General features: G+C 42.4%; 1 protein-coding gene across 2 annotated transcripts in view; it reads left to right on the forward strand.

The window, feature by feature from the left end:
* The first annotated feature begins 2,522 nt into the window (after window positions 1-2,522).
* PLOD2 (procollagen-lysine,2-oxoglutarate 5-dioxygenase 2) overlaps window positions 2,523-26,790 on the forward strand; it is a 49,829-nt gene continuing 25,561 nt past the window's right edge. For both annotated transcript variants that reach the window (XM_013181434.3, XM_048049390.2), the window contains exons 1-6: window positions 2,523-2,859; window positions 16,502-16,593; window positions 17,983-18,119; window positions 23,618-23,781; window positions 24,917-25,029; window positions 26,647-26,710. In XM_013181434.3, coding sequence (XP_013036888.3) covers window positions 2,751-2,859; window positions 16,502-16,593; window positions 17,983-18,119; window positions 23,618-23,781; window positions 24,917-25,029; window positions 26,647-26,710 — 679 coding nt within the window. In that variant the 5' untranslated portion in view covers window positions 2,523-2,750. The remainder of the gene's footprint in view (window positions 2,860-16,501; window positions 16,594-17,982; window positions 18,120-23,617; window positions 23,782-24,916; window positions 25,030-26,646; window positions 26,711-26,790) is intronic.

The raw sequence follows: 26,790 nt of genomic DNA on the forward strand, positions 1-26,790 counted from the left end.
CCCCACAACTAACAGGAATGAATTAACTCTCCTCCTCCATGCCTGCTTAACCAAATTTATTCATTTCTCGTGAAGAAATTGCCTTGTTGCAAAGGAAAAAGGTTTTATTCTTTATGAAAAAAAGGTTGATAAGGTCAAAAGTCAAAGGAGCAAATGGTGACAATGTGAGACTGTTTCTTGGGACACTTCTAGAAATTGTTTCTGGAGTTAACTTCTGTAGTACAATATGCATATTTGCATGGCACATTGCACACTGTCTGTGTTATTCTTTAAATAATAAGTTCCTACTCAGTTCAGAGATTTAGATGTTGAGTGAACTGTAACGGTAACAGTACTGGAGCTGCTTGCAATAGTATCAGGAGAGTCCCAGACCCTGCTAACCACCAGCTGCCAGTTCACGCCTTGAAGTTGGTATTTCTGGACAACAGTGGCATTTCTAACCCGAGTGTCTGCAGAGGCAGGGCGAGACAGAGCTCCTGGGCGTTCCGTAGCTGCTTGAGCTCAGCGCTGGAGTTTCACAAGCGTTTTTCCTTCCATCAGGCAGTGTCTGAGTGAAGCCTCTGGGGGTAGGAGATGTCTTGGCCACATCTATCACTTTGAAAGCACTGCTTTCAGCTCTGCATTGTCCTGGGGGAAAAGCTTGAATTTTCTAAGAACAGTCTAAAATAAAATTAGCTTACAAGAGACCAGGGACAATAAGAAAATGTAGACGTTTCTAGTCACATTCTGGGTTTGAACTTGTACATACGAGTTGTGTTTGTTTCTATCACTGTTCTCTCCTCCCATTTTTGTTATGCATTAGAAATCTGTCCTTGCCAGCTATCTACTTTTCTTTCAGTATTGTATATTTACATCCTTCTTTCACTTTTCATTCTCCCTTGCTACTGTCTACCTGCACTTTTGATAACAAAATACCTAATACTCCTAATACCTAAAATACTCCTAGGGTTTTTCTGAGATGCTGCCTCCTGTTTTGTTCAGTGGTGTCCAGGTAACGGTGTTGTTTTGGGACCTGCGTATCAATCTCCATTGAAACTAGCTGCTGCTGCTGCTGCTAGAGGTGAGCTGCCGGGCTGTGGCTCCTCAGAGCACTGTGTGTGGACATGACACTCAGCTGATGATTTTACCCTCAACCCTGAGGGCTGAAGCTTTGCCTGCTTTCCATCCCATCCCATCTGTGGGAGCCATGACCTCAGCTCCATGGTATTCTGAAATGGTGGCCAACCGTCCTTTTTCCCCTCAGGCGTTACAGAAGAAGTCTGTCATTTCTTTCACGGTTGGTAGTATTAAGTGTTCTACATGTCTCCTCTGATTTAATTCCTTCTTGACGACTTCTTATTTTTCAACTTGTTAATGACACACTCTGTATATCTCTCAGTACAAGTGTTACTGTTAAGCTGTTCTGGATCTGAGGTGAGGTTTGATCTGTTGAGGACAACTCTTTCTAAAAGTTGCTTACCTGTTTTCTACCTTAAGACTATAGCTGTAGCATAGTAACTATTTTTTTCCATCTTCACTTTTCATAGGCCCAATTTCTTACTTGATATTTTGAACTTTTTTCTTAAAAAATAAAATAAAATAAAACAACCAAGAGAGAAGTGCTTGCAGTGTCGTCCCAGCCACGGCACTGCTCGCCGGCAGCCAGCGCAGCCTGTGTAGCGCGGGGGAGCACTCAGCAGCAGCAGAGCTGCTCCTCGGAAGAGTGAGCAGAGGCCGCACGTGGGTGAGTGCAGAGCTGTGCTCATGCTGTCTGCAGTCAGAAGATGTTTGTTCTCTGGTAAATCTCTGCCTGCCTGACAGGGGTGGCAGGAGAAAGTAGGTCACAAGTAATTGCCCAAGAACGTGAGGGGCTTTGGTGTTTTTCCTGAAGTTACCAACTGTGCCTTCACCATTGTGTTACTTGGTTTTCAGTGTTTCCCCATCCCCACTGCCGTGGGGCCTTCTCTGCTCTAGGAGCTGGTGGGACCAAGGACCTGCCCTCTTCCTTCGCTCTCCCCCCATGCCCTGTGTGCTGCCTGGGCCGGACAGAGCGAGTCCTGCCAAAGAACTGTGAAAGCATCTGGGCACGTAGTGTTGGGTCTGGTTTCTGCTTTGGCTTCCAGGCAAAAGCACCCCGTTCTTACTGCTGCAGGAGCCAGGGTCAAGCTTTCCCTTCTTTCACCCTTGTTTTTTTCTTTAATTTTTAATCCGTGGGTCCAAAAAAAGCCCATCTGCTAGGCCTATAGAACCATTCAGGATAAAAAATGAGGTGTCTCCCTGACTGTTACACAAGTGGGGCTTAAATACATGAATCCTGCTTTCAGCACTGATTTTTCTTTTGGATTCAGCCCTTAGTGCTCGAACATTTCCAAGGCGCAACCCACGGCCCGCCAGCTGCTGTTCCACTCAACGTGCGTGGGGACGGGTACTCCCAGCCAGGGGGCGGGGCTTAGCGACTCACAGGCGGGGCTTAACGCAGAAGGAGGGGTTTATCGGCCAGGGGGCGTGGCTTAGTGCGCAAAAGGGCGCGATTTATCGGGCAGCCCCGCCCCCGGCGGCGTGCGGCCGGGCGCGGCAGCGGCTGGCGTTGCGCTCCCGGCGCCCTATAAAGGCTGGGGCGGGCGGCGGCGCACTGGCTTCCTGCCCGCTCGGGAGGAGCAGCGGTACCGCGGAGGTTCCTAGCACCGTTTCTTTCGCCTTTTTAAATATTTTTTCTTTCCCACCCCAGCCCTCGGGGAGCGGCGGCAGGCCGGCGGGTGCGGAGGGGGAAGATGGCGAGGAGCGGAGCCCGGCCCCCGCGCCTCCTCCTGCTGCTGCTGCTCGCCCTGGCGCTGCCGGCGGCGGCGGAGCGCGGCCCCGGGCCCGGCCCCGGCCCCGCAGGTGAGGCGCGGAGCGGTGCGGGAGGGAGAGCCGCGAGCCGCGCTGCGCAGGCTGGGAGCTGCCGCGGTTATGGGTTAATTGCTTAATTCGTGCGCGTGCTTTATGGGGTAGGCAGCGCCCCAGGTTGCTGTCGGAAGGAGCGCCGGTACCCGCAGAGAGATGCGGGGCTCAGCCTAGGCACGAGGGTAAAAATAGATCCCCTGCTGGGAAGCCAGAGGCTCTGCCTTTCTCCCTCCCCCTCGCTTTCTTCCCTTCTCCCCGACAAGGTGGTGATGGGCACGGGTTTTTCCACTGCTAGGGAAACCACAGCCCGTTCGCCTCTGCCCTAAACTCTAGAAGCTCCTGGAGAAGTGCCCTTCTTCCAGCAAAAAGCAAGCTGGCCCTCGGAGTCTCACTCTCTCATTGCTCCTTGTGCTTTGTAGTCTCTTTGGCTTCGAGGAGCCAGAAGGTAGAAAGCAACTTTATCTTCAGCATGTAAAATAAAAGAATGTATACAGGAAATTCTCTCAAAGAGAGGTGTCCAAACACATATGCATTAAACTATGTGTCAGAACATAGGTCCTGTGCTGGTGCTGCTTTAGAGTCTGTATTTCTCTTCTCTATTCTAGAAATAGAAAGGTATTCTATCCCACTGGACTGTTACCACATGAAATCTGAAGTAATTTTATTTCCTGCCTTGTTTACTCAGGAGTGTAATCAAGTTATTTTTATTATCTGGCTTAATTTTCTTTTTGGTGTGCTGAAAGAAGCTCCCCTTCCTGCGATCTCATTTCTAGCAAGTTCTGATTTTTGACTGGAAATCTGCTGCCTTAGCTGATAACCGGTGTAAGAAAAAAATTGGTGTGGATGGATACCAGGCGCTGCTCATGCCCAGTTTTTTTCTTTTGCTACTTTTGGTCATTCTGCGGGGTTCCCTGAAGGCTGCAGTGTGCGCTGCTGCTCATGCTCTGGACACCCTGAGCATCTCTGTCCTGGCCACAGCAGGCCTGCAGAGCTGCAGCCTCCTAGGGTGTGTGTTGGGCAAAACACTCCGCTCCTGTGTCTGCGGTCAGGGCAGTGAGACTGTAGGGCAGGCTCCCTTGGCCATCAGCTGTAGCAATCACAGTTACATTTGTTCTCTGCAATAGCTATTCAATGCATTTTTAAGCTAGGTGTTTTAGCTGTGGAATCTCATGTTGATGTAAGCTAATGGCTGGGCTAGTAATGAGTTCTGGTTTTAAATCCTGCTGGTGTTCAAAGGTGTGAAAATCAGAGACTGTAGTTCAGAGTGGTGGATGTTGCACTGTGATTCAGCAAACTATAAACAGACTGCTACATCTAGATAAATAATAAAAATGTTACACAAAAACAGTCTGTATTGAACTGTAGCAAACTGCTGAGTGGAAACCACTCCTTGACCCCAGCTGCTGCCTGCTGTGTTGCTTGTTTTCGTTCCAGTTTTAACCATTAAATGTTATCCACAAGTCTGTGGTGTTTGCTTGAAGAGGAACAGCCCTTAGTGTGCTTTCAGTTCTAGGAATCTGGCTTTACTTTCTAGTCTAGTCTATTTCTTTCTATTCTTTGTGTGTGTACATGGACTCTGACTCCTGGGTGATGAAGACACAGAAGTTTTAGTGTAGAACAATGGCATCAGTGTATTCCTGTTGCGCCAAGCTTATAGTGTACCTGCTGCTTACCATGCAGTGCTGAAGGAGATGTGGAGAGGGAGTGGTAAAGACACTTTTCATTCTCAGTTCCCACTGAGAATGTGAATTTCCCTGCCTTTATTGGGTCCGTTCCCCAGAGGCAGTGGGCTTGGTCACTTGGCTGCATGGTCCTGTTGCTGCTACAGGTTGTAAAAGCGTTGAGCTGGCTGGGTGGGTCGCTGCCATCTGTGTGTGCTCCCCCAAATGCAGGAGTGGGGATTTGGGGTTTGTTGCGGGGAGCAGAGGTGGCTTCCAGTGCTGACGTGGCCAGGCCGTGTGGCTTCTTGTGCTGGCTGCAAGCACTTCGGGCAATAGTAGGTAACGGGTGTAGCTGTGGGGGGGCTCGCCAGAGATGCAGCATGTACTATTGCCATTACTGTTGACTTATTTTGAGCTCGGCCAAACTGATGACTGTGACTGACAGCGATTATAGCCCTTTCACTGAGGCTCTCTAGTAAAGAAGCAAGGGGATTTAATCACTTCAGCATCTAAACACATATTGAAAGAACTGAAAGACTGTTTGGTGGAGGCCGTAAGTACAGCACTCCACACCTTTCTCTTCTTGCCTAGTTTTCTGTTTTGTGCTTCTATGCTGATACTGCTTTTGTCCCAGCTTGTCACCACAGTATCTGAAACTGCTGCAAGAGCTTGTGATGCTGTGCTGGTGCTGTCCCTGAGGAGGTCCGTGCCTTTGTACAGGATGTGCCTGTGAGGACAGTAGGAGAGCGCTGCCATGTGCTTCTGACAAGTGAGGGGTAAAGGCAGGGCTGTGCCCGGGGCCCTGGCCATGCTGGTTTACCCGTGTGCCAGGCACCTTCACCACAATTTTCCGGGGAGTATTTGGGGTCAGGGTACAGCAACAAAGTCATCCTTCCATCACACGTTTTCCCCTTGAAAACATTGCTGTGTGTGAAGGCACACTGTTGGCAGTCTGAGGTCTTTGTAGCACCTGTTTGAGAGGCTGCACAATGGAAGCTTCTGATGGAGAAGAAATAATAGTAATAAACTTGAGCTTTTTGGTCAGGTTTTTACTTTCCTTAGGTGAAGGTAGACCACAGTGGTGGATATGATATTGCTCTTGCTGTGATATGTGGTGCAGTCAAGTAAGATCACTGAAACTTTAACCAGAAAATGCATTTCTAATTAAAACAGGAAAAAGTAAAACAGCTGTGACATCTATCATCAATACTTGGTGCTGTAAGTTACTGTGTAAAGGTGCAGTGGAATGACCACCATGTTATGCTAGCCAGGAAGGTTTTGCCTGAAACGTTCCTGTCAAGGATCTAAACTAAGTGATTATTTCTCAAATCTTTCTTTGCGCTGGTTGAATATTCTGGAGAGCCATGATTTATGTCTGAGTTCTTGTCTTTTTTTCACCATCACTCCTGCTTATTTAAGTGACTCAGCCTTTTCATAGGGAGCTGTTTAGTTTGTTGAACTACTGCTATTACACTACATGATCAGAAGGAACACCTTTCCATTTCTGTTGAGCTGCTAATCTGTTTAAAACTTAATTCACTGGAGCAGTGCATCAAGTAATTTCTCTTGGCATGAAGAGCAGTTATGGTCACAGTAAGGGCATTTTTATTTTCATTTTTAATGTCTGTTTTTATAGCTCTTGAGGGACCAGCAAGGAGAGAGATTTTGAAAGTGAAGAATATCTTTATTCCCTCTTAATTTAAACACAGAACGTAGTTCCCTTCAGCACGGAGCACAAATTGACCAAACAGATCGGTAACAGGAATGTGTCTGTGCGTAGGAATGTCGTAGCTCTATAGAATAAGTGACACTTAATCATCGAGGAATATGTGCTTGCAAGCACAGTCTGACACGACTGTGGTGTTTATGCTGTAAGTTCTGTGATATAACTGCTTTTCAGTATTTCTTTATGGTGAATTCACTTTTAAAAGTAGGGATTATACTGGCCATGAGGAGACTACGTAAATAAAATCAACAGATTATTTCTTTTGAGGAGCTAGAATTCATGTTATAACTTGCAGCTGGGGGGGGGAGGGGATGACAAACACAAAGAAATAGAATAAATCTTTCATTTGGTAATCTTGACAGTAATCTGCCTTTTCCATGTTCTCATTGTCTGCTTGCACATCTTTTTTTTAATTAAGAGTTTCATATTGCTTCAAAATGAGCACTGACTGCAGAAATTTAGGTATCTACTAATTGTTGAACTATTTAGATTATTGGCAGATAAATTATGCAGTTAACATATGATCATTTCAATCTGTTTCTACTCAAATCAAATCAAAGATACTGTAGATTACCGTGGATTACTTAAATTTCTTTTAAAACACAGCTGTTTTTGTGATGTAATACAAAGTAATTACAGATCAACTTCTTTAATAGTTTAAGGCTAATCAGTAGAACTCTGCCTTGGCTTAAAACATCCTAATTTATAGGAAAACTCTAAAGAAAATAACTTTTAGTGGTTGACCCACCAGTTCTTTCAGGCTATCCTTTGAAAATGTTCTAACATTTTTTTTCCTTGTAATAAGTTGCAACTCTATTGGTCCACTGTGGATTTTCTTAGAAAACAGATGTAGGACATGGGTGTGTGTCCTTTTTGATGGTAGTACTGATTCTTGAAATGTAACTGCAAATATGTTTTTAAAGCTGACATATGCTGTATTTATAAGTAATGCAGACATTTGATCAGGGAAAAATATGCAAGCTAAGAAAAAAGACAGGAAAGTGCTAAACAAAAACAGATTTGGTGTTTAAGTGCTGTTCCTTTGAGAGTTAATTTTGTACCTGGGGTGGGTCTAAGTGTCAGTGTACTGAATCAGCCCATCAGAGGGTCTCACTGAAGTCAACTGTGTGGAAGATAAATGTATCTTGTTGTTTAGCAACTGAACTGCTTTGCCATTTAAAAAAAAAAGGTGAAACTAGATAGTTTAGTTATGAATCTAGCATGAAAGTTTAATACAACAAAGTATTTCTTTAGGCTTTCATAAGCAATTTACTAATTCTTTCTTATATCACTGTAAAACAACTGTACATGTGTTTGCATAAGATCAGGACTGGGTCCATAAACCTAGTAACTGAGGTTGCTAGTCAGCTGTTTGATGTTAAAAGTGCCTTGAAATACACGTCATTCATACTCTGTCCTGGTGTTTGGTGTCAGAAGCAGGACAGAAGTCTTTGGTGCTGTTCTGTGGCTTGAAGGACTGGCTCACTTGGGACAGGCACTACCTTTCTGTTGCAAGTGTGGAGTTGCAGTCCCTCTTTCACATAGAAAAGGCCTCTGAAAAGTGTGGTTTTCTCCTCCCAGGGCTGTGGGGCCTGCATTTCTGTTTGGTTATTGAAATGGTCCAAGCTGGGCTGTGGAGATCAGAGGCTGTGTTTTGAATGTCCTGTGTCTGGAAGCAGGCCGGTTGCAGGCATCCAGGTTGGTTATGCCTCTTCAAGACAGCTCTAGCTCCACTTTCTCCTTTGTTAAACAAAGACTAGTCAAAGGAGAAATCACAATTGCAAGTCTTAATTGCAGAGTTTCACTGATGGCTTGATTAGCTGTCCAAAACCAAGATTTAATGATGTCTGGTGCTGTGTGTGACTGCCTGTTTAAACAGCTGGAGTTGCTGAATAACAGCTTAGCCAGCAGCATGCTCTTCTCCAGACACACATTTATGAGAGAGACAGAGGGCAAGGCTACTAAAAGATGGAAGCTGAGTAACCTTTCTCACTCGGGCAGCTGATGTTAGTTGTCCCCTGGCCCCAGCTGTGTAGCCTCGGTGGCAGATCACAGCCAGACTGTCCAACAGGCATGAACACACCCAGCCGCTGCCATGGCTCCATCCCTGCCACTCTCAGAGGGACTTCTGTGTCTAGCTGCCATCTGGGCACTCAAACTACTGTAACCCCATCACCCAATCTGTTTGCTGCATGTCAGGAAGTTGGGCAGCTCTCCTTGGAGAGCTGCTTCATGCTTTGCAAAGATACCACGTGCAACTATTCATTAATAGTTCTTTTCCTTGTCTGGAGACTAAGAAATAGGTCTTATCTTTGTTCTACTACAGACTGATTCAGTAAACAGGGTCTCACCCAAGTCTCCTGCAGCTGGTGGAAAAAACCTGTAAGTGCTGCAGCTTGTGCCTGGGTTTGTTCAGGAAGTCTCGCGTTAGGAGTGTGGGCCTGAGCAGTGGCCAGTGCTGCGGTGATTGATGAGTGCACACACAGGTCCTAATGAGCCTGTGTTGACTGTCCCAGCAGTACTACTGAACTGAAAATAATTAAATATATATATGTAATAGCTGAGGCGGAACCAACTTGCAAATGTTTTCTAAGAATGGTTAAGTATTAATATTGGGAGTAGCTGCTGATCTTTATCTGACAGTGTGTATGTGCCTCACAGAGTTGATCAACGGGTGGTGTTTTTTCATTATTATTTTTCAAACCAGCTATATTCAACAGTTTGTCACTTCCATGTAAACATTTCAGATGCTGTATTGAGGTGACACCAGAAATGATGTGGTAGAAGGCAGGCAGCAAGCAGCAGCACCTCAAACTTGCTGCGGAGCCAGGGTGTATGGAGGAGGGAACTGCCTGTCTGCATCCTGTGGGCTGCGAGTTAAAGGGAGAGGATTTCTTTGTATGAGGAGTCTTTACTATTTTCATAGCAGACTTTAGATGCTGAAATGCGCTGTTACAGACAGCATTGTTTGCCTCTTTATAGATTGATTTAGATTCTGGATGTTTTTTCAACAATAATGGGACTCTTGAATGTTAAATCTTTTCCTAAGTTGTAGAGAGCATCAATTTCACATAGCATGAAAAATAAACTTACTGCCCTGTTAAGGGACTGTGTATTAGTAAGTGCTAATCTAGTATAAGTTCTGTATTATGAGAAAATTCAGAGCAGCTTTTGCTAACTGTAAGCACTAATTTCTGCTAGTACAGCTTCTTTGTTCCTCAAAAAAAAAAAAAAAAACACAACATGAGAAGTAGCAGAAGGTTGTAGCAGGCAAAGTGTATTGTTACTGAGGAAGTTGCAACAGTACCAGATGCTTGAAAGTAACAGAAACTGGGAAATCATACATTCTATACATTTTATATTTCTTTCCCTAGACGGCTTCTGAAGGCTTTCTGCCTTCACTAGTCCTGTTGCCTGGCTAGGGACAGCTTTCTTAAGAAAGACCATGCTGGCTATTAGTACATTCAGTGCTATTCAGAAAATCTGAGGTGAAATAAACATTATGTGACTCTTTCACCTCATTTTGCTAGCAGCTTTATTTGACCAGAAACTCTTAAGTTTGCTTACTGCTTTCTTTGACTGTAAGTCATGTAAAGTACCATGGGGTAGATGTATGTGTTTAAAGTTTGTGTTTTTCACATTGTGTATTTAAGATCTTATTTGTTTGCTGCTAGATTACATTAGCCAAGTATATATATGTAGGTATAACTTGTAATTATGGTTATGTTACATATGATAGGTTTATTCTGTTTCCAACTCTCATCTTTTTAGAGTATGTGGATTTTCAAAAGTTTATTTGGCGTAAGATTCAAGGTCTAGGCTATAACTTTTGTTTAGAGGAAAAAGTTTTCCTTTTGAGAAGTTTAATACTGTCTTCCTGAAAGATAAGTGAAAGCTTTTGTGCTAAAAATCTGAGTTTTGAAAGTGGTCTTTAGCATTCTGACTTCTTAGTTGGCATAGCAGTTTTGAGTTGTTTGGATCTCTGTAAGTTTTGTCTTGTTCAGAAGATATTGGACAGGATTTTACATTTTTCTGGGATAACTTCCAGAAATATAACTCATCTGTTAGAGAAATTACAGGAGGTTAGTTGTAGTCTATTACTAAATAGCCTTTAATTCTTCCAAAATTTACTATTTTATCATGAAATTATAAGAAAATCTAGAATGACTTGTGGATCATGCTTTCACAGCATACCAGCTGACCTGCATACAACTCAACCTGCACTATTATATTTCTTTAACTCCAATTACTTTTTGGGGCAATGATGTTAAAATGACTTATCCCCCAAACCACCTGGGCTGGTGACATGCTGGGAGGTATCCCCAGGAGCTGCTGGTGTGCAAGTTTCTGTGTTGTGTGTGGCTGCCGATGGCGATTTCTCCTGTAGGCACAGAGATGTTCCCTTTTCAGAAGAGCAGGGAGGATGGAAAGAATGAGCAAACTGCTAATTATCTGTTCATTTAGTTTCTAATTCAGACTACTGAAAGAGTCTCAGAACATACATTTTGTTGATCGCTGTGCTTTATGTGAGGTGCATGAGGAAGGAAAATAGCGTGAGGACAAGTCCTCAGGTTCCATTTGGGCCACTGGCTACATTCTCATTCCCTTCTGGATGCAGACATTGGATGGTGTTGCTGAGTTTCTGGTGATTGGCCATGGGGTAGGTTGTCTGCTGTGGGAATAAGCAGGCATATTGAAAGCTGTAATCAAAAACCAAACAAACCTTTCCTTATTTTTTTCTTATTAACAGTTAATCTGTGGAAATAATAAATAATAGCAGAAGTTCAATCAGAAGCCTGTGGTTAGCTGGGACTGTTTAGTGTCATTCTGACAGCTACTTCTCAGTTTACCATACTTCTAAACATTTCTCATGACTGTGCTCTTGATGTGTGACAGAGGAGGAATCCAGACTGAAAACACTTCTTCAGCTGTGGTACATTTTAGTTCATCTCTCCAGTGATGGAGAAGCATATTCTAGTGTGGTGTAAAGGCAAGTTAAATCAAGTCTTTTTTTTTGGAAAATTGTATCCTGTTTATCTCCCCCATCTCTAGAGGTTTGGGAGAATAACAGACACAACTACATAGCTTCTTTATTGCACTTGAATGCATCCACGTGCCTTTTCCCCTCCAGGCATCTGCCCAACCTACACCTTGGATTAAGGTCACACAGACAGCTGCCAAGGTTACCTGGCTTTCCCTAGAGAATTGTAATATCTCAGTCCATCTTTGACAGTGTGTATATATTTGTTTTTAAAATCCATGGAGGTGTTCCTATTAGGTTTCTAGTCCCCAAAGCTTTTCCATAGCCTCTAGCAATTTGTTCATTTGTTTGCTGGAAACCTTTGGTGGATTACTTTGCAATAAGACTGTGTTGTATAGACACTAGGACATGGATCAAACCATTTTTGAAGAACCAGTCATCATTTATTTACCATTATAAGCCACTAGTTTTACAGATAGGCATAGGATTCAATGACATAACACGGTGCTGTGTGCAGGTGTTCTTTGATTTTTTACAGCTTATGCCTACCCCAGAGAAGTCCCCGGCAGTTGAATCTGAGGGCTAAATGTCAGCTCCCATGTGGCTGTAAGCAACAGCCTCATTTTTGGCTGCTCTAAAGCTACTGTGCTAGTGCCCACAACCCCTGGTAGGAATTACATAGTAATCTCTGTCAGTGTTCACTCACAATAAATAAGAACCATGTGGGTGTGTGAGGACTGGAGCACTTTGCCTGTTCCTTATGGCTCTTATTTCTGGAAATAAATATTTATGATACAGTCAGATCCCTGATAGTAGCAGCACAAAAGGAGTGAAGTGTTTTGATAAACATTCACTGGGTTTCTTAATGTGTTGCATGAGCTCTGTATGCAATGTTGTCCTTCACAACTTGAGAACTAAAACGTTTCCTAGTTTGCACGTAAAAATGAACTCTGCTTGTCACTGGATATACTTTTATTGGCCAAACACGCACTCTCAGGCTTGTTTTCAAAACAGAACAGCTGTTTTGTGAATGTAACTATCTGAAAGCTGTCTGGAATAATTGCATTGTAGTAACTTCAGCACCCTCATACCTGGCATGAAGCTCTGAAGAGATTTTTTTTCTTCCCATGCCTTCCTGTTGAACCTCAGTATAGGGTTTGCGTTTCGTTTTCACACGGACTGACTCCGCTTGCAGGAGCGGATGCCAGGCGTGGTGACCCCTGCAGTGACAACCATGCTGGCTGTGGTGGGCTGCAGGCCCTGTTGGGCAGACTGAGTGGGCAGGGCAGTGGCTGCCTGCTGCGTTCGTGGTTTCTCCTGTATTTTTGTATTTTGGGGATGCTATTACAGTTGGAGAAAACTGCCATGTGCACATGTCCCTCCCATGAGGGGGCCAGTCAGACAAAAGAAGCCAGATAACTCAAGTCTGGGTGTAAGACCATGCAGCAGAGCTCCTGTGGGAAGGCCCCTGGGTGGAGGGCAGGGTGGGGGGTTTGCACCCAAGCTGAGTGGCAAAGCAGAGCTGTATTGCTTCAGCTGGGATGCCATCACAGTGTTTCTGTGGAGGCTGAGAATTTTGTAGCTCACTCACTGGGGAGTACCTGGCCACAGTGGTAGCTGGGGGTCTGAGAAACTGGCCAATGCCATGGTGAGGCCTGCAGGGCACAGGTATACTCTGCCATGTCTTCTCTGTGCGCACTAGTTACAGGATAAAAGTGTCTTTTCTGCTTCTTTATTTGAAACAGGCCAGTCTGTGTGCACACAAAACCAACCAACCAAGAACCAAAACAAACAAAACCCCAAAGACTAAATAGTCTGTAAATAATCTCAAATTCTAAATAGACTCTAAATAATGCTGTAATTACAATTCTGCTGCACATAAAAAATATTTAAGTACCACATGCAGGTAAAGGTCTGTGGCAGTGCAGCATAGACATTGAAATAATGCATTGTAAATCTCTTCATCTGTTAAAAAAAACACACAAACAACAACAAAAAACATTGGCAAGTATGCTGAAAAGAAAGCATTTCCAAAGTAAACAGAACCTTTATAAAAATAGCTTCCTGTTTTTTTGTGACTGTTTGCAAAACTGTCTCGGGCAGTCTATTTAGATGGCTTCATTCACTATGAGCGTCATACAGATTCTTTCATTTTCATGTCAATATAAACTGCATTATTTGTCTGGCCTGCTTTCTCTATATGGCTCAGGTTGGAATCCCTTAGCCTCTGACACATCTTTTTTTTCCCTCCTATTCCACAAAACTCAAGTAACATACCAGACTGCACAGTGACTCTTGAAATGCATGAACAGTGTGTAGGTGGAATTACTGTGGGTCTCATTTAAAACAGAGTAACAGTATCCCATAGAGAATAGTATATTATTTTGTGCTTGCCAGACTGTACTTATGTATTTATTTAATACTCTGTCTGTTAGACTTAGTTACTATGGGGGATAAAATAAGATTGATCTGATGCAGTCTGTATCTTATCTCTTACATCATGTAGTCAAGTTCTGGTTTTGAGATCCTTGCTCTGTACATTACTCAGGAAGTTCCACTGAAGACTAGGACTAGACTGAAAAATGTCTACCCCTACCAAATTTCGCAGTTATAGTTAGTGCTTTTCTTGTTCATCTAGGAAGCTGTCAGTAATGGATTCACTCGGCTTGGTGGTGCAGTCTGGTATGATCAGATTTTCCTTTATCTGTTCCATAGTGAAAAATCCTACCTTCTGTCATCAGTTCTGTTTTAGCCATAATCTAAGATATCATGTTCTTCCACCATTCTGTGGTCACTCCTGTAGAATTACTTTAGATTGTGTGACCTTTAAAAGAACGTAATGAACTATTATTACTGTGCTTATGTCTGTCTGTGAGTCAGCGTGTCTATGAGTGCATTGTGCTGGAATCCTGTGGGAGAGTTGTCTTGCCCTTCTGAGGTATACTCATGGGATTTTCTTCTGATTTTTGCTTACAAAAGGCTCCTAGCTCTCATGGAAAAAAGATGGTGTAATACACCTTTTAAAACTGTCTTCTCCAAATTTTTGGGTGTCCAGGTTAAGTTGATTGAAGCATTTCAAGTATTGCCAGTTTCTTTGCTGTGTACTCTGTTGCAGGAGTGTTAATCTGGTTTGGCAGAGCCAGCAGGTTAAATCTTCTCTAGGACCAGTCAGTGAGTGGAACAGCCCCACAAAAGCTGGATGGGCAGGATATGAGAGAAGTCCCCAAAATCATGAATGAGGGTAGGGGGGCAGGTAGCGCTGACTGCAGCTGAACTTGGGCAGTGCCATTGCAAAGCTGTAAAAGGTCTATTCTGAACAAGTAAAATTGTGGTTTTCATGGAGTAGGTACTGGGCATGTGTGGCTGTCATTGCTTAAGGTTTACATCAGATTGGTGAATGACTGGGTAAGAGCAAGGTAAAGAAATGGATCAAGTGGTTCAGGGTATAGAGAAACCACATCCAGGTCACAAAAACCCATAAACTGAGACTGGTAGAAAAAGCAGAGAAAGCATCATATATACATACCATTATATCTTTACTGAAAGGGTTGTGCAGCATTGGAATAAGTTGCCCAGGGAAGTGGTTGAGCCACCATCACTGGAGGGCTTCAAGAAACATGCGCACATAGAACTTAGTGGCATGGTTTAGTTGTGGACTTGTCAGTACTAGGTTGAAGCTTGGACTAGATATCTTAGAGGTTTTTTCCAGCCTAAATGATTGTGATTCTATATGCTTGCCTTATCCTTGCTCTGTCTCATACATAGCATCATGGCTGCTGCTGAGGATGGACTTGCCAGACCACTGTCTGACCTGGCAGGAGTGCTCGTGGGAGTGACTTGCTTACTGATGCTGAAGCAAGTCTTCTTTCGGTGGTGGTGGGGAAATCAGCAACTCCTGAGACAAATCTCCATGGTTTGCCTGCTGCAGCTATATTAGACAGATATGAATTTCATTAGAATGTGTTTTTGTTGCTCTGCAAGTTGTCTGTGTTCCTACAGCTATTTTTGCTAGCTCTGCTGGATTGCTTGGTGGTACCCTTTGAAGTACACTCATGCTTGCCTGTAGAGCATCACACAGATCACTAGCAAGGTGCATTTCTTCTGTGAAGGAGGAAGTGGATCTAGTGTGTTAATTTTGCTGGTGTCAAGCAAAATAAAATGGCAAGCAGTGGTTGACTTGAATAAACTCAGGATGAGCTCTCGTGTATCTGAGGGCTGCGAAGTCTGCAAGAGTGGAAGAGACCAAAGGGTTAATACAAATGTTTTTCACAGCAGCCACCTCTAGCAAGTGTTACTGTGCTAGTGAGGATAAACCCAGAGGATGTTTTATAGGAAAGTGAGGCAACAACAGGCACTGTCTGGAATACCCATTAGAGGTGATTAATTTGACTTTCTGTATGGACTGATCTCCTGGGCTCTGTTCAGAGGGCAGCTGTTACTTGAACTCGGACCAAACGGGGGAACTGCAATGTGCTCTGGGATCCAGGCAGGTCTGATTAAATACTTGCTGTTGGATAGGGGTCCTGTATTTTTGATAGCTTCCAATTATGTACCTCGATTATGCAGTATATTGCATAGGGTATGGAACATTGTTCAGTCGTTTAATTGGGGAAATATCAAGCTGTGTAATGGGAATTCATGGCCTCACTTGAACTATGTCAAAAGCCCTGGGATATGAAAAGGAAGTTGGTTGCAGGGTCACTTGCTTGCATGCAGTTAAGAGGTCAAAATTACAACTGGTATAACCTGCAGACACCAGATTCTGAATAAAACAGGAAAACAAATAAAAAAAAAAAACCAAACACGCTCTTGTCTCTGACCAAGGACTGAAAAGCACTGCATGCAACCTGCTAGGGTACTGGTTTCCTCTGCCCACTGCTAGGTGAAGTCCTCTGGTACCATTCAGTCATGTGACAAGAGGTGACAGGATTAGCTCAGATGGAGAAGTAATAAACTATTTTTGTTTCAAAGATTCCTTCCTGTCCAGCAGTCATACTAGCTTTGTTTTTATCTCTTGAGCCAGTTGTTTACAGAGCCAATATTACTTTGCTTCCTCTTCCTGAGGATAATTTTAAATGCAGCATCCTTGTCCATAGAAGTTCTTGTGTGATGACATCTCATGCCTGTAATATGACAGCGTGTTTGCCTCATCTCTTTGAATCAGATGCAGGCGACTCATAAAGGCCCTTGATCCAGTGCTGTACAGTGTGCTTTTGTTATAACTGTGGCCTGAAAACATACTAATATGTGTTCCTTCCTTTTGTCTTACAGATAAACTCCTAGTTTTTACTGTAGCAACTAAAGAAACTGATGGCTTTCACCGCTTCATGCAAACTGCAAGGCACTTCAACTACACAGTGAAGGTACTGTATGTTCTCATGCCAGTTATTCATACTGCACAGCCTTTAAGACGGCACAGTAGTAGCTGAAGGTGTGTTGGCTTGGGTGTGCTCTGGGGTAAGGTAAGAGTCACAGAGCCCTGCTGGTGGCCCTGCTGCCTCTGGGGGGTGCGCCTTCCACTGTCTTAGGAAATTTTTTGCAGGTTAGTAAATACTGTGGCCAGTGTCCTCAGTTGCTTGTAGGCTCTGTTGTGATTTATCATGTAGCCTTGCTTTTCAGTGCTCCTATTTTGTCTGAGCAGCTGCATGACTGCTTCTGGAAGCTGCAGCGGCAGCACAAAAGGCTTTGGGTGTCCCTGTCCTCCTTAAGCAAGGCTGAGGCCCTGCTGCGGGGAAGGAGGGAGGGTCACAACTGCAAGACTGCAAGTTTCCTTGTGCTTCCCGAGAACCTGTAATTCTCTGAGAGCACAAAATGTTTATCATTCTTCCCAGCCCCTTATGCCTTGTTCTGTATCTCCATATGTCACGTATTGAGGTTGGCCTCGACGTGACCTTGGGGAAAAAAGGAAAGCACTAACCTCCTTGTAAACTTCCACGCAAATTGTTTCTGCAAGAGAAAATCCAGGAATTCAGATCGTGTTGTGATAACTTACCGCTTGCTTACCACAGTGTCTAAACTATAATTAAGACATGATTTGAGTCTCTGAAGTTTAATATCTGATGCTGAACTTGGAAGACTGAGAGAACCTTTCCTTAATGAGGTGCTGAAGCACCCGAGAAGCCTGGGCTCTGAGTATGCCAATTAGCTTTGCAGATTGTCTAAAACACTATGCAATGCAGTTCTTGCATATATTAGGAGTTCCAAAAATCTTTTGTTCTTTATGCTCAAAACCCACAGAAGGTTTAAGGTGTAATAGGTTATAAGACCTGGCTAGGGAATAATTTTGTTTACCAGATCTTAGCAGCACTCTGTAAATTGAGAAATCCATCCTTTACTTTTTATAAAAGTGTTCTGGAGAGATTTTGGGAAGACTGGAGCTTGGTTTTTTTATTAATAATATCCTGATCCAAGCTCTCTTATACTTCCTGTTTCTAAAACGATTACATTGTCTTTTAAAGGTCTCATTCAGAATGTTTTTTCTAATATAAACTTTGAAACAGTTATTCAGTTTTTCCTTTTTCTGAAGAAGGCATGCTCATTTCTTATTTGGTTAAGAAATGTGTCTCGTGTTTTTGCAGTGATGTCATTGTGCTGAATGCTGCTTCAGACATGGAAAACTTATGATGCTGGAAATGCTGGCTTGCTGTGCTTTAATGTGTTGCTTCTGCTTTAACATCTGTTTTCAATAAGGGTCTACTTAAAAAAGCCTCTTGTTTTTGGTACCAGCAAAAAGCGCTTTTTCCTTATTCCAGGTACTTGGAAAAGGTGAAGAGTGGAGAGGTGGTGAGCTGGCTAACTCTATTGGTGGAGGGCAGAAAGTTCGACTGCTGAAAGAAGGCATAGAAAGCTATGCTGATCAAGAGGACTTGATTGTAATGTTTGTTGAATGGTGAGCGAACCTGGCTTGTTGCCTTTACATTTTAGTCTGGGTAGGCACTCAAAAGTAGCTGATGTGACATGCTGACAGTTGCATGCTGCTTTTCCCCCTCTCTGTTTATTTGAGACAGTTTGCTTCTGTTTTTCTCCATTCATAAAAATAGTAGATTGTGCTTGGAGCAGTCACTGATTTTTTTGGTATTTTTAAGGGATTTACAGATGTAAGAGTTGCTCATAGTTCTGCTGCCTTGAGGCAGTGAAAAAAGTTGTTGGAGCTGACAGGCTTTCAGCATGTATCCTTCCCCTGTTCCCCCGCTGTAATGCGGGATGTGGCTGGGAGCTGCAAGTGAAGGGTGGCAAAAGCAGCTCCAGAAATCAAGTGCTCAGCTGGGACCAGAGCATGATCTTGTTCTGTGAAGTATCGGTCATGTGAAGGAAACTGGAAAATGGGCTCTTAAAGAAAGCACTTATGGAGACAACTCCTTTTATGCTAGAAAACTGAAACGGACGGGAGGCTTTGTGCCAGATAGGCCCCTGGTGCCTGTGCTGCCTGTGTGGTGGAAGCACGGATGGAGAGTGCTGCTGAGGGGTGCCAGATTACAGCTCATAGCAGGGCTATGCCTGAACATCCTCACTGGAGGCCAGATAGGTTTCTTTCTGTCTCAGAAAACAGGGAGCACAAACGTGTTCAAAACCAGATTTTTTTTCATAGCTCCTCTCTGCCTTTTTTTCCATCCTGTTCTTTTGCTCCTGTGACAAGAGCATGATTTGAGCAGCTAAGAACTCAGCTCAGGCCATCACCGAAGTCTTCCATGCCAGAGTGGGCTTGTAGCACTGAAGGAATCCTACAGGAGGGTGCAGGACCAGGCCCTGAATGAGAGGCATGCAACCCTGAGCACAGCCAGCCAGCTCTTTGGGGGCAGCTGAGTGCAAGCCTGGAACTCCATGCATGGTTGGTGCTCTGTTACCGACTTGTTTGGGGTGTCTGCTCCTGAATTTCCCTTCAGCACTTAACCTGCCTCTCTTCATTTGGTAGCTGAAGAATTTGAGGGACCCTTTTGCAATTCAGAAGTTGGTCAGGATCCGTGCAGCAAACCTCATCACAAGGAAAAAGTGGTCAGACAGTAGTATTTAATGAAAAGTTCACTTGTTGCTTTGCCTAAGTTAAAGTTGGAGTAGCCTATTAAACTGGCAGCAGTTTTAAAGATGCAATTCATTTTTTCTTCTTAAATTTAGCCTCTTGTGATAAGTAGGAGGTAGAGTTAGAAGGCCCATGTCGAAGTCATCTTAATCACTTTATGAACAAGCTTTATATGGGAAATGGTTTAAATATCTTTTTAAATTTTATTTTTAAAAATGACTTTAAAAATAACGTACAGTTTAGAGCTATATGTTCATTTTCTTCAATTATTTTCTTAGTGACTTGATTAGCAGTTTTGCATTCAATAAGTGGAAATCAAGTATCTTTCTAAAAGTAAATATATAACATGTTTATACTGTTCTACTGATCTTCCAAAGCTTGATATGCATTTAAGAGTAATTTCGGGGATTTTGTTCTTTACTAGACTGAAATGAATTAAATATTTCCAGAACGATTGCTATGTACATTGACTCTTCTTGTTTTTAAATTTATTATCATGATGCCTCAATATTTTTCCCTATATGGCAAAATATGCAAATTTGTTATTGGTTTTTGTATAGCTGAAATTCTTCTCCAACATAATTTATTCTCTTCGGGGTGGGCTGTTAGATAGGGATGGATGAGAGAGTATGGAGGACCACGTGTATTGAAGTACAGATGCCATAATCTTTCTTTCCATGAAAACTTGCAATTTCAGGCCTTCCACGTTCTTGAAGACAATAATTCCAAGCATGTATTGACTTGAAGCTAGTGGAAGAGCCTCCAAATAAGGGGGAAGGGAAGTCTTCTTTCTGATTCTAGCCCTATGTTTTAATTGTAAGGAGTGTTTTCATTTTTAGGAATCCTGGTTTGCAATTTAAATGTTGGGAAACACAGCACTAAATTTGGAAATGTCAAATATGATGAACTCCCTTTGTTTTTCAAGTATTTTTCACTATATTAATGGCCAGGCATTTGAAATATTAAACTGGGGGGTGGGAAGGAAACATCTAGTTTACTTACTGTAACTAGGCAAGTCCTTTCTAGTGAGCTGTTTGTTTAAATGTAGCTTCTTGCCATTTTCTGAGCGGTGTTTTTTACGTGGCTCGCAACTCTAGAAATAGTTTGAACTTACTCAGGTCCTTAGTGAATGGCTTGTGTCTAGGTGCAGATAGCAAAACACTCTGCCTGCAGATGTTTATTTAAATTAGGTTTGTTTTGGCAAGAGCTAACTGCTGGTTTACTTTGGAGCATTTCAGATTGAACTGGCTAAGGGCCAGCGTAGACTGGACTGAAATGGTTGGTGCTGTGGCTGCTCACCCAGAACTCCCACAGCAATCGACTTGGGTCATGGAAGATATCTGAAATCTCAATCACTTTTTTAAACATTCCTCAGGAAGTGAAGGATAACCATTTTGAGATGTGCAGAAAATGCTAGTCAGGTATGGTTCTGGTGGAGATACTTTGCAAACAGCAAGGTGGTTGTGGGGGTCTAATAGTCCATGTAAGTAATACAAAATGTGAGACAGGAATTACCATTACACATGGTTACCAGCAAGCCCCCTCTTGCTTGTACTTCGAGCTCTTACCCTGCAGCTCAAATAGTAACAAATCCTTATTGTTGTAAAAGCTGTGGGTGCAAAATTTGCACATTCAGTTCTGGTTGTGGCTGCAAGAAAGGAAGGATTCCAGCCCTGAACATCTGCCATCTGGGAGCTTCAGGAAATGGGGCTGGAGTTGTGGAAACTTTCTTCCCCCCCCCTTACCCCCCCCCTTACCTTTTAGTTAATCACAAGGATTTATGAAGAATAAATAAGAGTATATGAGCTCCTCCAGCTTGCCAGGACAGCCTGCTTCTTCCTGGATATATCTCTACTTTCTCTCCTCTGGCCAATTCTGATCTCCTACTCAAAATGAGAGCACAGGTCATGTGCACAATCCCTAGAAAGTGTCAGCTCTCAAGGATAGTCCTGGGACCCATTCTGCAAAGGTCTTAGTGGCATAGACCTGAGGTGGGTCCTCCCTTATGGTAGGAATTCAATGCCGGATACACTGAACATAATCTGATGTAGCAGGTAAGCAAGGCAAGTGGTTGCTATATTGGTTTTAGCTTGGTTCTAGAAGTTTTCCTGTTGCCTGGAGAGAAAACCTTGTAAAGCAGCTGGTGAGGGACTGGCAGCAAGGGGTGGAAGGTGGAGGCCCTGCCTAGGGAGGGAGTGTGGAATAAGCCTGCAGGTTACAGCCTTACTTGCCCTTCTCACCAAATAGAGGGCCGTGATTCTTGTGGATCCCTTCCAACTTGGGACATTCTATGATCTTAAAATCATTGGAAAATGTAGGTACATGGTGGATTCATGCTCTTGCACAATATCCTTTAGTTTGTAAAGTTTACAATAATTGCTAATACAGTCTAGCTGTTCTGAGCTCTGTACTGTGCTTTGTATTATAAACTGTGCTGTATTAAGTAGCACATCCCTTTCCCAAGCAGAGCCTGTGGCTAGCCCAGTGTGTTGCTCAGCTTTGGCTTTCTTTTCCAGAATGACACTCCTCGGGAAGCAATGTTCCAGGGGTGTTTGGTTCCTTCCTGCAGCTGTAAGTCATTGCAGCAGTAGCACTAACCTGATCAAAGAGGAGAAGCACAGCCTGCCATAAGCTATTAAGTTAAAGCCTAAGATAAATCTGTGTTATTGTCTGTCTTCTTCAACTTGTCTCCTGTTTCTTCCTTGTTCTTCATGCTCATTCTGGCTTTGATTGGGCTGCACCAATTGAATGGGAAAGGGAGGGAAGTATTCTGTATATTTTGGGCTGAAATGGGCATTTTTGTAAAACTGGGGAAGCTCCAAAATGTACATTATATTTTTTCCTACATTCTTCTGCCAAAGTTACAGAAAAACAAAGCAGTTTGCAGAAAACCACTTACTTTATATAGACTACATAATACACTTCCTCTCCAGAGCTCATGCTTTGCTCTGTGGTGGAGATCTGTTGCATTTGTAAGCCAGCTGTTGTTCAGTCGTCTTAGTCCAATTGCATGAAATCCCCTTTGAAGAAAGGATGTTTTAAAAATAATTCAAAACTGTAATAAAGGAGTACCAGAAGGCAGGAAGGGTTGATTTCTCGGCACTGTTGCTGAGCAACACATTGCAATGCAGAAAGTTTTGTTTATTGCTGGAGTGGGTACTACTGCCCTTCCTTTCAACCCAGCTCAAATACTTAGCGAGAACAAGATCTTGATCAAGGTCAGACCTGTACCTTTCTTCTGCCCTATTCCAGGGTTGCTGATTTTTGGTGACTAAGATTGTGGAGTAAGAACATGCCCACAAGTTATGGCTGAGACAGTAACATTAAATCCAAATACTTTTTTTCCTGCCAGAGATTAGTCTGCTATGATCAGGTTCCAATATTTGTCATAGAATGCTATGTAAAATGAACCTTGAAGTGGTTTGTGCATTCATGCTTTTATATGTACTATCAAGTACAAACAAAGAGTTATACTCTAAATAATTTAATCATTTATACTCATTTTGAGTTTTTTTCAGTGGCATTAATTTAGATTTGATTCAACAACACGTAACTGCTAGGTTTGTGGTACTACGTGACCTTTGCTAAACCTGTGCATATCTTTTATTTTGGTTTAGCGCTGACCTCTGGTTATGGATAACTACTGATTTTAGGTATGAACTCTCCACCTGTAGGTCTCATTGAGAGTTAGGAGCCAAATCTGATGAATGCATAAAAGCAGGTGATGTTTTTTATAAGTAGATACTCTGAAGTTTAGAGTCCTCTGAAGTATTCAGTGCATCAAAGCCATTAAAGCAGAAATCTGTATATTGTCAGGATGCAGCACAGTTTAAGTTTACGGATAACTAGATTGTGTTGAGAAACTAAGAGTACATGCTTAAAAAGACTTTCTAGAAGAGAGTCTGCGCCATTGTATTTTGGAACAAAATCATCTTGCGTTTGCTGGGAAGTCACCTAAATCATTTTTTCAGTCCTACTCTTTGTACATTAAAGATTTTGTTCTTTTAAACATAAAAGTTTTCTAAGGGGACAATATACTTACATAAGCGTTACTCAATACATGAAATCTGAAAACCAGTTTCAGGCAGACAAACTCTGAAGGAAGAACATCCAAAATGTAGAAGGCTCAGAAAAATGAGTGTAAATAGAAGGGGAAACTGTTAGATAAATAGTATTGATTGAGGACTTATTCTCCTAGAAAGGTATAGGATTTTTATATGATGATACAGCATGATTTCTTGAGTCACTTTTCAGAATAAAATGGCTGTCTATATGATTTTAAAAAGCTAAATAATCCAACCCTTTTTATTTTAATGTTTGTGTTCAAAAACAACAAATGAATCTAATGAACATCTTTTCTGCATTTTCAGCTACGACGTTATCTTTGCAGGGGGGCCTGAAGAACTGCTAAAGAAATTTCAGGAAACAAATCATAAAGTGGTGTTTGCAGCAGATGGACTAATTTGGCCAGATAAAAAGCTAGCTGACAAGTATCCTGTTGTCCGGAGCGGAAAACGATTCCTGAACTCAGGAGGCAAGTGTGATTTATGAATGCATTAAACTCTTGAACTTGACATTGACTCTCTTTGGCTGTCTGTTTTATGTATTTTTTGTGTAGTTGTTCCTGAACTCCCCAGGAAAAAATTGGAGATTGGATTTGCTGTTTACCACTCCCTGCTCCTTGAATGTCTGCTCGTCTGTGCTCAGGAATATATTTCCTTCAAACTTTTAGGGTATTTTTGGCAATACTGGTGTGAAAAGCACATAAATCAAGTACAGTCTGGGGTGTAACTCTGCCTTACAGTGGAGTGCTATGCAGCGATTGCCCAGTTGCAATCAACTGGATCTGCTTCAGAAACGATCGAGGGGTACAAGCTATTTGCAGGGACATGTCGTGAGTTGTATCAGAATTCCCTGCTTTGGCTCTCTTGTTCTGAAGGATCTCGACACCCTGGTGATGGTGCTGCCTGCTCCATCAGCACAGCTTGAGCCATTCGTTCCAAGAGAAGTGTGGGTTACTCCAGTTTATCTCAATGCAGTGTTAGTTCTGGAGTCACTTCTCCTTTAAATGCTGACTTTGTTAATTTTGCAGCTGATTAACACATGCATGCATTGATGCTGACATTTCCCTGCTACAAAGCATGGTAAATCACTCTTTCTGGATATGTGGTGCTGAGCACTGTGCAGATCTGGTTGTCCCCACATCTTTTTCTCTTTACCTCACCTATCATCCCTATCTTTCTGTTTTCACTTAAATGTAATGCATTTCATGTTTGAATTGTATTCCGCTTGTACTTCTGGCAGGATTAGATTCAGGCTTCTCTGCCAGAAGGAAGTGATAAAAACGAAGCTTTTTTCCTACAGATGGGCTTCTTTCTTGGGAGCAGCAGTAGCCCAGTCTCATGCTGTGGAGCTCACAGGACCATCTAAGGCACATCTCTATTTCCTGTTTTTCCCCTTAAAATAGTGTAAAAATAACCCTTAATTATGAACTCTTTCAAACAAAACTAATGCATATCGCAGGAAGAAAACTGAATTTTTGAGCCAAGTTGTGTAAACTTCATACTTTTCCTTTGCTGGCACCAGAAGTCTGAATGAAGTCCGTGACTGATAAGCAGCATTGGCAGAGTAGTGCTTTTTATGAAAATAATTTGTGTGTGATATTGCAGGATTTATTGGTTATGCTCCATATATAAATCGTATTGTGCAGCAATGGGATCTGCAGGATAATGATGACGATCAGCTGTTTTACACCAAAATCTATGTTGACCCATTGGCACGGGTAGGTAGTGACTGGCTTTCTCACTTCTTTCTGCTTGAAATAGCATGCTGCTCCTCATAGAACATCAGGAGATAAAAATAAAAGGAGCACTGTCTCCTTTTTTCTGAATGCCATGTTGACAGTCTTGTTTGTTCACTGGAGGCTTCTACTGTCAGAATGATGAACAGACTTCTGAAGGATCATGACTTGAAATATTATTTCAGGCTGCCAGCATATCCAGGCAGGCTGTACTTCGTTGTTAGAAATAATAGCTCTGAGGTATGTGATCAGGAACATTTATCTCAATGAGGGTCCCGTGTACTCTACAGTTTGACAGTCAGAAAATGTGGCATTTTTCCAGAGTCTCACTAAACTACTTGCTGATTTAGTGTTTTTTGAATTTTGGCTTGCTGCCATTTCAGGTCCTGCCTGCAACTGCCTCTGGCTCCTCAGCTTTTTATGTGGATACATTCTATAAGACTGCATCGTAAATTGTGGGGTGAGACCCCTTCGAGCCATAGCTTAACAAAGGTCTTTGCCAGGTAGCAGCATTACAGTATGGCAGGTTAGAGACATGGGCCTGATGCTGGAAAAAGAGGGTTAAGTCTCCTTAATGAAGTTTAGATGCAAAAGGACTTTTACAAGCTGATATTGCGGTATTTTGAGAATGATTTTGAGTGTGTGCGCTTAAGACAGATGTAAAGTCTTTGAAATACATGTGTTTTTCTGTTAAGTTCTATCAAGTTGTTCCTGCAGTGTAGAGCATGTGTACATCCAGGTACAGAAATGTTTGAACTGTCTTTATGCAAGTTAAGTCAGATGCTAGATATGCAATTGAAAAGACAGGGAGTAGAGACGCTAGAGCTGACTCTGCACCAAAGTCAGAAGTAATAACAATTAGTTGTCTGAACAGAGTATTGTAGACAAAGTGTATTCCTCAGCACAGAGTACCACTACACTGTGCTTCAAAACACCCCTGTAGTTCTGGCTTGGGATGCTATGCCCTGTATTAGCACTGATTCCCTGTATGGTTATGTCCAGAACTGTAGAATATATAAGGAAATCTTGGATGATTCAAAGCAGTCATCATATCTAAACAAGTGCTTTAAAATCTATTTTAAAGGCTATGTATTTTGATCAACATGTTAAAACTTTAGAACAAGGTATGCTAAATAGGAATGCAGGTAGGTATAATAACTTGTTACTAGGAGCATGTTTTAAAGTCAGTGGTATTTTCTGTTCTGATATGGTTCTTATGTTTGATTCTTCTATTTTTTTAAAACTGTGAAATGCAATGATTTTGATAAGAACTGCCAGTAAGTTTTGTTGCTTGTCTAATAATTGTAAATATCCTTTAAGATAAGATGCAGATTTTCTTTGGCTTATATTGCCAAATTGTAGTTTCTTTGGAGAGTTATGATCTTTATCATTCAAGTTTAGATAAGGCTTTTACATATATAAAACTGATTACTATAGAACTGCAAAACTTAACAGTAGAAAATCAAGAATTAAATCTGAGAGCTAAGTATGTAAAGTAGTTTAACACAATTACTTGCTGTCACTGTAATGTGCCTGTAGCATGACAGTAAAAGCATTGACTTTTAGAATACCTCAGCATCTTTGCTACTTTTATTTCAGGAACGCATAAACATTACTTTGGACCACAAATGTACCATTTTCCAGACCCTAAATGGGGCTATTGGTAAGTGTATCTCATTAAATGTGTTATTAACACTTTCTTTGCTTAATCATGAACATAGTTCCTTAAGAATATGCTTCTTT

The sequence above is a fragment of the Anser cygnoides genome, chromosome 9 (assembly GCF_040182565.1).
Source record: "Anser cygnoides isolate HZ-2024a breed goose chromosome 9, Taihu_goose_T2T_genome, whole genome shotgun sequence".
NCBI lineage: Eukaryota > Metazoa > Chordata > Aves > Anseriformes > Anatidae > Anser > Anser cygnoides.